Raw genomic sequence first — 11,808 nt, 5'->3', positions numbered from 1 at the left:
AATACAGTCCACTCCATCATTATCAGTAAATTATAAGTAATTCTTTATTCAAACCAGCTTACCAGTATAATAATTAATTTGGGTAATATCCCCCAATTTTCACTCCGGGGAATACCTAAATTAAACAATCTTCACTTATTTAAAAATACAAAAAAATAACAAAATTCTGCTATTCTTTTTTTTTCACTACTTTTCACGGTTGGGCTAGTAAAGGTTCCTTTTGAACCCCTACCCGCCGTAACAATAACTATACTAAGATAACTATTAAATGGGTATTTTTCTCTCTGCTAAGAATATCGAAACCCCGAAAAATCCGCAGATATGGATTTACAATGATATGATGAATGAATGCTATGATATCTAAAGTCAGCTACTGCAGCGATACCTGGGCTCTAATAGGTAATTTAGAAAGCAGAATAGAGAGATTTGAACAGAAAGTCCTCCATACTATTACAGGAGCGATCTGGGATCAGAGCCTTAACACATGGAGGAGAGTCAACAGTGAACTGCTTGCAGAGACTGCTCAGTCAATAGCTCATGACATGAAGGGAAGGAGGTTAAGACGGGCTCGAAGTAATCCCTTAGGATGCCTGTATACAATAATGAATGCCAGTATAGTAGGCAAAAGACCACGTCTGAGGCCAAAAATCAGATCTATAAACAGAATTGACAAAGATGTGTCAGAAATACATACAGAAAACTGGAAAGCAGTAGCTCAAGATAGGCGTGGAGAAGGCTGGTTCGGGCGCCAAAATATCTACATGATCTATAGAGCGAAAAAAAAAAATTGTGGTTTTGAAGAACAATTATACTGAATTGTAAAATATGATTATACTTACTGTATTTTTGCCTGAAATGAGGCAATGGGTAGCTCTATGGTAAGGTACTGTGCTACTGACTGGACAGAAATAGCATCTTAAACGGATTCATTCCTTTGCGTCTCTCAATTTATAACATTTATAATTCTTTCAGCAGTTAAAATATCTTAAAATTCTTTTGTTATTCTTCCATTAGAGTAACTGCATTTCCTTCAGGTAATTTAGCAATGTTCATTAATTACTCTGGAAATTCCGCTGAAAATCTATTAGGATTGCATTCATCCGACTGATTTTTTTCCATTAAGAAAAAAAATTCATCTTAGCCATTAATGTCAATAATACACACCCAGAATTGAGGAAAAATAAACACAAGAGAGAGAGGAGTGAAATGGAGGAGATAAACTCTAAAGCCGAGTGAAACCATTATTCTTTCAAACATTTCATCATGTTCAGTTAAATTATTTTTTATTATTTTAGACATTACTTACATATCTTATTATGTTATGTCCATTACTAATCATTAAAATTTTCTTCCCCATCTTTCATTATGTTTATTTCTTCAACACTTTCTGTTTTTTAATTTTTTTAGAATCTATTTTGTATACTTCTATAACTTGGGCGTAGACAGAGGCGACCAGGAGAGCCGCGGTAGGACTTTGCGAAAGGTAGGACTTTATGAAAGGTAGGACTTTGGTTAAGACCTTGGGTTATCAACAATACGCAAGTTTAAATCATAAATTTATTAAATATTTAAAAAATTACAAGTGATAAATGCTTTATTTGACCATGCTGCCCAAATACATTGGTTTTCTACAATACACAATGTACCCCTTAATCCATGACTGGACAAATATAATTTTTTTTTTTAAATATAATATATTTTATTTTGTTATGTTTCACAATTTTATCCTATTTATTTGAAAATTTTATTCTTAATATTTCACTCTCTCATTCCTATCCTCTTCAGTGATCCACAATACACACGCACACGTTTTATTCTTTACAGAAATTAAAAGAATTTATTATTAAATACCAATGTAAAAATAAATTTAAGATACAATGGTCAAAGCAGTAGAGTAATTAAAAAAAATTAATAAATACGTTAAAATAACTAATATATAAATTCAAGAAACAAAAAGTGAATTAAAATAAATGAATAAATAAGTTAAAATAATTAATATATAAATTCAAGAAACAAAAAAGTGAGTTAAAATAAATAAATAAATATGTTAAAATAATTAAAATATAAATTTAAGAAACAAAAGTGAGTTAAAATAAATGAATACATAACTTAAAATAACTAATATATGAATTCAAAAATCAAAAAGTGAATTAAAATACATGAATGAATAAGTTAAAATAATTAATATATAAATTTAAGAAACAAAAAGGTGAGTTAAAAGAAATGAATACATAACTTAAAATAACTAATATATAAATTCAAGAAACAAAAAGTGAATTAAAATAAATGAATAAATAAGTTAAAATAACTAATATATAAATTCAAGAAACAAAAAGTGAGTTAAAAGAAATGCATACATAACTTAAAATAACTAATATATGAATTCAAAAATCAAAAAGTGAATTAAAATACATGAATAAATAAGTTAAAATACAGATAAAAAGGACAAGAAACAAAAAGTGAATTAAAAGAAATGAATAAATAAGTTAAAACACAAATTAAAAGGACAAAAAGCTAAACAAAAACACAAAACATGATCAAAAGTAAAGACTTACAACAAGAGGCACAATGACAGACCGCGGAGGTCCAAGAACTTGTGTGATGTACTACGGAAATACATCCAGCGTTTATTGACGAGATTTTCATAGGGTGGGTTCGTCACTCCATTGCCTATTTTTGTGAATGCGACCCATTGGCTAACGGGCTTCACAAATGCCCGGGGGGATGGCTGTGAGTGTGTTTTGTGTAATTGTATGCTTGAGAAAATCTCGGTTAGGGCCAGGCTCGAACTCACAACCTTTGGGTCGGTTAACAGGCGTGTTATCACGCTGCTACCGTCGCCCTGGACCAAGAAAAGGAAAAGACTTACAAGAGCCACTATTTTTTATTTTCGATTTACAAAATCATGACTTACTCCTTAAAAAAAAAATTAATAGTCTCGGGGCTAGTCGACAGAAATCAAATAATCTATTAAAAATGATCAAGCATTTCCTATTATAATAATATTAGTTTTATAATAATAGTAATAATAATGATTAGAATAGAAGGGCCATTTCCCAAGTAGGCCGGTAAAGCTAATTCTGGCAGCAAATTTTTTATATTGTAATAGAAGAGACTGAGATAGCAGGAGCTCAGACAATCGGACTGTTGTTAACTTCTCGAAGTTTCTACTCTCCTATTATAATATACAAATTGTCCCCTAGAATTAGCTTTACTCTTCTCTCGTCCCCCAACTCAAAGCAGGTCACTGCATTCTTATATATATATAATATTAATTTGTTATATATATGAATTGACCGTTCTATAATCCGAACCCCGTTGGATTTAATTAGTTCGAATTAGAGCGATTCCACTGTAATGCTATCCATCAGTTATAGTACCAGAGCCCAAGAGGATAAAAATGTCAAGTTAAAAGATAAAAGATATTTCTACCTGCCTATCAAAATTCAAAATATTAAGAAAAAATAATGTTTAATTTTGAGATCCATATCTTTAGAACTGCCAACAACAATAGAAAACCTGAGAGAACATAATTTGAAGCAAATTTATTATAATAAGAGCCATAATAGAGCTATTTACGTCCCAAAATACAGCTTTTTAAAAAGCAACATTTTATAAACATCAGTAGTTAGTGAATTTATTTTGAGAAATCTATATCTCAGGAACTATGTGACGTACAGATGTCTATTAGCACTCAAATTAAAGCTAGTTTAATGAGGTACAAAGCAGTTTGTCTTCGTAGGTGTAGAACAAATTGATTTATAGTTGTTCGGGCAATAAGTTTGATTTAAGAAAACCACAAGACGTACTGATGTCTGCCAGCGCTCAAATTAAAGCTAGTTAAATTTACTATAAAATAGTTTATAACATTTATCTTTTTAGGAGTGGTAGCTTTAATGATATTTGACAATATAAATTCTAATTGTTAAATTCAAAATGTGTTGGTCGATTAAAATGTTTGATTATTGAAAAAAAATATCTCTCAAATATGTAGTTTTCATAATATTCGATCAAATAAAATCACAGAATGATGATTTCCAATTGTTTGGACAAAGTTTTTGATTTAAGAAAAAATATATTTCAGCCAGCACTGAAATTAAAGCTAATAACATTTATAACATTTATCTTTGTAGGAGTAGTAGTTTTCATGATATTTCCTAGAATAAATTGATTTATAGTTTTGTTCAGACAATAAGTTTGATTTATGAAAAATTGTATTTCATAAATCACAAGACTGCAAATGTCTGCCAGAGTTCAAATTAAAGTTAAATGTACTATACATTAATTTGTAACGTTTAACTTCGTAAGGGTAGTAGTTTTTATGTTTAACAAAATAAATTCACAAAATTTTGATATCTAGCTGCTCCGATATTTAGACAAATTTACTCTGCTTTTATAAATAAATAATTCAAACACTATCCATTATAGTCTCAAAACTTTTTATTTCTCTTATACGTCCAACGTTTCGGCCAATCCGGCCATCTTCAGGTACAATTTACTACAAAACAGTTTCTATTACATGTATGATTCTACAAACAATTTAAAATACTTAACATTATTATTTATAATTTATCTTACCTCAATACCACTTTGAAACCATATAATTTAACAACTCTAAACTTCATGCAGGCTATTCTGCCCATGTCAAAACATCAATTTCTATGAAAACATTAAAAACATTAGGTAAAATTATTTTTTGTTAATAAGTATATCCCACATATGTTTAATTACCTAATTAGTCAATTATTAATTAAAAACAAAGTCAATTTATTTATCTGCAGACACTATTGCTTAAAACTTTTATCACAATAATGCTTGTAACCTTCCTCCACTCAGTTCAAGCATTTAAAAATTATTTATCATAACTACATTTTTTTCAATTTTTCTCTTTATTTCATTAGCAAAAATCCTATCAAAGCCAACTATAATTATCCACATACAATTTTTGTTATATTATTTATAAATTAATCTTACTTAATATCTCAGCATAGTGTTGATTTAAATTTTTTGTATCTGTCTTGAAATTTACTGTATAATCAATATTTTCAGATATGTAAATGGATTCAAGTATTTTCCTTTTGAATGTATAGGGTGTTTTTTTAAGCCCGATAGAACTTGAAATTGTAAAAAATAACACAAAAAATTAAATTGTAATCAAAATTTTTTTTTATTCGAAAGATAAATACGTGACATTAACATTTGAAAATGATTTCGGGCATATGGGCACCGCGGCTGTTCTTGACGAAGCGCATTCTGGACGTCCAATTTTGGGCCACTTTCGAGCACTGCTGGCCGTATGTCACGAATAACACGAACAATGCTGGCCTCCAAGGCGTCAATTGTTGCTGGTTTATCAGCATAAACCAGTGACTTCACGTAGCCCCACAGGAAATAATCGAGAGGTGTCAAATCGCACGACCATATGCGGCAATTTTGCTTATTAACAAACCCGTTAAGCCAAAAATGCGCCTCATCGCTGAACACAATTTTACAGAATGCGCTTCGTCAAGAACAGCCGCGGTGCCCATATGCCCGAAATCATTTTCAAATGTTAATGTCACGTATTTATCTTTCGAATAAAAAAAAATTTTGATTACAATTTAATTTTTTGTGTTATTTTTTACAATTTCAAGTTCTATCGGGCTTAAAAAAACACTCTATATTATTCTCTTTATGTAAGATGATTGTATTTTCAAAATCAAAAATATGTTGGTTTTTGGTTGCATGCTGTACTAGTGCTGTTTTATTTGGATCCTTCTTCTTGCTTTTCAAATCATTATTGTGTTGATAAATTCTGTCTCCCAATAATTGCTTTGTCTCACCTATATATATATATATATATAGCTGGACAATTTAGACAGGGATGCTTTTATAGTTAATTTTAAAGATATAGAGCTTAGAATAAACAACTATTTCTTATTAACGTTTTAAAACAGACGCCATTACTCTTGTACTATTATAATACAAGAACCCAGAAGGAGAAAAAAGTCAGTTATATCACCACAAGTTTTGATTGCTTCAATGAAAACTATGTATAATTACTACTCAAAATAGACGAGTCTGCCAAGTATAAGTAGGGGGAATAAAAATGGCGGCTGTTTCAAAACGTAAAAAATATTCATTTATTTCGGAGCTTCTTCAAAACTACCAACGGCATAAGAAAACATAAGAGAATATCATTTAAAGTGGTTTATGACTTTTATCTTCATAGGAGTAGTAGTTATCGTGATATTTGCTAAAATAAATTTATAGTTGTTCAGGCAAACTTTCATGTGAAAAATTTATATTTATATGCAAATATCATATAAACTATTGCGAATCTAAGGGTCTTAAACTAATTTATAGTAAGTTAAATTACCTTTAATTTTGAATCCTAGCAGACATCAATGATTACTGAGATATATTTTTTCATAAATCAAAATGTTTGTCCGAACTGCTAGAAATCAATATTTTGTAAATTTAGTATGTTGAATATCATGAAAACTATTACTCCTACGAAGATAAACTACTTTATAGCCCATCAAACTAGTTTTAATTTGAGTGCTAATAGACAACTGTACGTCGAATGGTTTTTGATATAGATTTATCAAAATACATTAATTTACTAGAACAAATTCGCTACCTCGTACTACGACAAGTTATAATCCTCACACAAGACGGAAAAGACAGGAAACTGCACGTCGATTTTGATTATTGCAGCACTTACTAGACAAACGGTCTAAACTTCCAAAACTTGTATTTTTCAACACATTTTCTGTTTAAGCAAGGCGTCCCCTCACTTCTGAACAGAAATTCATGATGCCATCTAGTGGCAAAGATAAGAATTACGAGGCCTGGGCAGCCATCTTGATCCCCAAAAAACAAAGGGGTCATAACCAACAGAGAAGCCATCTTAACCAGTACAGGGGAACAAAGAGACAGAACTCTTCAAGGTCTCTTCTGATAATAATCATGAGGGAGTAAAACTTCACACTCAGGCGAGAGACGCGGCGGCGGCAGAAGGATGGATTCGGAAGGAGAAGGAAACAAGAGAGGGCCTCTTCTTCCATCTTCACATTCACACCTGAACCAACCTTCAAACCCCAAGAATATCTCAAACAAGTAAATTGTCATACTTTCATCAATTAATCTAATGAAACCAAAACTGTCACTAACAAACCAACATATATTGTAACCACTTTTGTTCAAACCTTACAACAAATTGTTTCAGAAAGCTTAAAAAAGAATAGAGGTTATTTCAGCCTATGATATCAATTTATTATAAATCCAGTCCACTCCATCATTACCAAGTAATTCTTTATTCAAACCAGCTTATCAACATAATAATTAATTTGGGTAATATCCCCCAACTTTTACTCCAGGCAATATCTAAATTAAACGTTTTATATGAAATGTTGTTCTTTAAAAAGCTATATCTAGAGTACTATTAAATGTAAATATCTTTATTAGGGTTCATATTATACCAAATGTACTCTAATTTAAATTATATTCCACTAGGTTTTCTAGTGCTGTTGGAAGTTTTAAAGATATGGAGCTCTGAAAGAAAAATTTTGTTTTTTAAAGTTTTGAAACAACCGCCATTTTTTAATTTCCCCTATCTATAGTTGGCAGACTAAACAATTTTGACTAGTAATCATACATAGTTTTCATTAAAGTAAGAAAAATTGCGCTGAAATTACTGCCTTTTTTCTCCCCTCACTAGGGGAGTTTATTAGTGCCTGTGCATTTTGTCTAAAGATGTGAGTGGATCTGTGTTGGCGGCGTCTCTTCTTTTGAGTGTATGACTAGCTTGAGCTTGTAGAAGGGCACAAGAACTGGGTAAGGTCTTCGTATTGGAACATGCACTTCTTTGACAATCTTCACCGGGACAGGTCTCACAACCGGATTGTAAACAATCCTCTCCACGGGGACAACCAGTTCCTTCTCCATCTTCACCGGTACAGGAATGTTCAGTTCAAACGGTTCCTTCACCTCGACAGGTACAGGGATTGGTAAAGGACTAAGTATCCTTTGGTTAGTCGGAACATGTAGTAATTTGTCGATTGGAACAAGTTTGACGCTTGTATGATCACCGTTGATTTGATGACGGTCTTCATTCTTGCCTACGACTTGTAAAGCGTAATCTTCATGCGAGTCACTCCCGATGACGAGGTCTGAAGACTTCTTCTCTTCTTTGGGCTCAGTATTGTTGTTGCCATCGAACGGACGCCATTCTTCACCGTCATCACATCTCCTAAAAATTGTAGAAAATGATTTTTATTGCTTATCATAGGAATTACTATACAATTTAATTATTTATTTATATTCAAGAGAAAAAAAAATTGTATTTCTCACTTCTCAAGTCAAGATTGCTATAGAAGACCCGTAAATTACTATCCCTTACATACTTCCTCATTATCCGTTCTTATTTCTCTGACAGATTATTTTAAATAAATCACAACATCCCTTATCTCCCTATTTATTCCTATTTCCTCAGTCTGCTGGTGTACCTCAGGGTAGTATCCTTGATCCTTTCCTCTGCACAGTCTATAAAGCTGACATTCCAACCCATCCTACCACTGTCCTCACCACATATACTGATGAAACATGTATATTATAAGTGGGTAATGACCCTTCCATTGTATCCAAGATCCTCCAGTCCCACATCACTATCTTTAAAGGATGGTGCCAAAACTGGAGGATTAAAATAAATTCCAATAAATCCCACGAAATCACATTTACCCTTCGTCATAATCCTTCGTCTTGTCCCACAGTATCTTTTAATAATACCCCACTTATTCCTGTTGAACAGATCCGTTACTAAGGACTAAATCTGGACAAACGACTGACATGGAATCCTCATACAAGACTGAAAAGACACGAAACTGCTCGTTGATTCCGACTAATACAGAACATAACAGACAAAGGATATAAACTACCGATCCACGACAAAAGACTGATCTACACGACTATAATAAGACCTAACTGAACTAACTATAATAAGGCCTAACTGAACTAACTATAATAAGGCCTAACTGAACTAACTATAATAAGGCCCAACTGAAACTAAATATAATAAGGCCTAACTGAAACTAAATATAATAAGACCTAACTGAACTAACTACAATAAGGCCCAACTAAAACTAAATTTAATAAGACCTAACTGAACTAACTATAATAAGGCCTAACTGAACTAACTATAATAAGGCCTAACTGAACTAACTATAATAAGGCCAAACTGAACTAACTATAATAAGGCCTAACTGAACTAACTATAATAAGGCCTAACTGAACTAACTATAATAAGGCCTAACTGAAACTAAATATAATAAGGCCTAACTGAAACTAAATATAATAAGACCTAACTGAACTAACTATAATAAGACCTAACTGAACTAACTATAATAAGGCCTAACTGAACTAACTATAATAAGGCCTAACTGAACTAACTATAATAAGGCCTAACTGAAACTATTGCCCACATTCCAACCTTATTCCTAAGCAACACAATTTCATCCATGCGTTAATAACCTTGGTGTCACTATAGACCAAACTCTCTCCTGCAAAAAACACGTTTACGATATTTCTAGTCGTACCTTTAAATTAAAACGTTTGATTAATTGCTGTGAAGGATACATTTTCGGGATCCCAAGGGACGCCTCTTTTTCCCGTTTTTAAGTGGCTTTATCCTTCCTACCGTCGTAAGTATTTCCTGGCTTCCTTCATCTTCCAAGTCATCCAACCCCGCCATCCATCATACATCTACGAGCTCCTTCAATTCAAATCCTCTATTAGTTCCCGCAATTCCCGTTTGATTTCCCCCAGATTTGTACACAAGGGCCCATCGAACCGCTGCTTTCGATAGATCGTTCATTATCCGAGCCTCATCCTAATGGAACTCCATCCCTTCCAACATCCGTCGCTCCAATACCCTCCCTACCTTTAAATCCCGCCTGTTCAATCATTTCCTATCCATTCATACCCCATAAAATTGTAAATTAATATAATTGTAAACTATTATGTCATTCTCAATTATTTTCACATCGTTCTCTTTTCTCTTTTTCATTTATTCATTTTTCTTTTTTTTTTGTTCAACTGATAAAAGTGAGAAAGTAAACTATAATAATTTTTTTTTATTATGACTGTTATATTTTCTTTGTATTTTTTGTTTAAGTATCTCTGAGGCTCCTCAGCCCTCATCTATTGATTTCTTTGTATTATTCTGAAGGGACTCGTCCTAGAATAAATAAAGTATTATTATTATTACCTTCTCCACTCTAAGGCGTTTAAATTATCTTCACCACCTACTTCCTTTTGAAACTCGTAGGCTCCTGGTTGCTTCCTTAATATTCCCCAACTTTAATTATTTCTGTGTGGATTACGGAGTTATAATCTCGAAGCAAAATTAAAACGGTTAATTAATTGCTTTGTACGATTCATCTTTGGGGTCCACAGGGACGCCTCTGTTACCCGATTTTAGGAAGAGTTGAAGAAGGCTTTACCCTCCTACCGTCGTTAAATATTTTCTTGCTACATTCCTCTACCAATTAATCCAATCCGGGCGTCCATCGTACATCTCTGATAACCTTCAATTTAAATCCTCAGTGCATTCCCGCAATGCCCGCTCACGGCCTTCAGACTTATATGTAACTGCCCATCGAACCGCAGCCTTTGTTATATCTTTCCTCATCCGTTCCTCTTTCATATGGAATTCTATTACCTCCTTTATTCGTAGCTCTAATACACTTCCAATCTTCAAATCCCGTATCTCTGACCACCTTCTCTTCACCCAATTCTGGAAGAATAAAAATTAAATGTTTCAAATAAGGGAATATATTTTCTGTATTTAATGGTTCAGATTTTCGTTAATAATTTTAAAAGTATATTATCAGAAATTATACATTTTCATTTATTATTTTTAGTTTAATTGTATCTGATTTTTTATGATTTCTGTTTCTTTTTATTAAAATATGTTTTTTATTTGTTCTTATCTTACTTTATCTATTCTGTTAATTATTGTTGTTCATTTTTATCTTTTCAAATTCATTATACTTTCTGACTTTTATAATTTCATTTCTATTTTGTATTTCACTCTAAGGCCTAATTTTGAAGCCTGTAATATTATTCTAAAGGGGTAAATCTCAGAATAAATGAAGAATAATATTATTATTATTATATGGACAGAGTTGATTTTTGGGTCTCCACTAAACCTTCGAATTACTCCCGAATCCAATCCTTACAATCCAAGAGCCTTAGTAAAATCCTCAATGATCCTTACTTTGTCATATATTAAGTCTCCGTCAGGACCTCAATGTTCCATACGTTGCCGATTCGCCCAGAAACCCACCTGTTTCTAATCTGGTTTCTCCTTCATTAACTAGGCGTCTGAAAAGAAGATGGCTTCGCAATCTTCTCCTCTAAAACTTTTATTGGAGTTTTGTCAATTGGTAGATTCTCCACATCATCATGCAATGTAATATAATTCGCACCACATTTACTTATTGTGTATATTTAATACAGCTGTAAATCTCAATAAATTAATTACATAAATAAAAATAATCACAAAACAAAAATAAGAAATTCTATGGAGGTAAGTCCGTTAATGCTTTGTTTAAGAAATATTCACAACTAAACATCTTCATTTTTATGAATTATTTAGGTAATAACACTAACGTTAACTTTAGAAACAACACGGCTCAAGTTGAGTCGGATGCACTCAGGATGGGGTCCTATGAAACTAACAGCTAAAATTGCCATGGATACAATATCTACTTATCAATGATTCATTCATGAATAACGGCCGTTTCCATGGATACAATATCTACTTAT

General features: G+C 32.2%; 1 protein-coding gene across 1 annotated transcript in view; it reads right to left on the bottom strand.

Annotated features, from left to right (window-relative positions):
• Positions 1 to 5,560: 5,560 nt before the first annotated feature.
• The window catches only part of LOC106688495 (uncharacterized), a gene marked incomplete at its 5' end in the record, with an annotated part of 22,398 nt that continues 16,150 nt past the window's right edge, over positions 5,561 to 11,808 (bottom strand). Inside the window, 1 exon segment of the mRNA XM_067044626.1 lies at positions 5,561 to 8,233. Coding sequence (XP_066900727.1) covers positions 7,732 to 8,233 — 502 coding nt within the window. The 3' untranslated portion in view covers positions 5,561 to 7,731.

The sequence above is a fragment of the Halyomorpha halys genome, unplaced genomic scaffold, assembly GCF_000696795.3.
Source record: "Halyomorpha halys isolate HHAL.00 unplaced genomic scaffold, Hhal_1.1 Scaffold1143.1, whole genome shotgun sequence".
Taxonomy (NCBI): domain Eukaryota; kingdom Metazoa; phylum Arthropoda; class Insecta; order Hemiptera; family Pentatomidae; genus Halyomorpha; species Halyomorpha halys.
The sequence above is the reverse complement of the archived record's forward strand: the minus strand, read 5'-3'. Positions and strand labels throughout refer to the sequence as shown.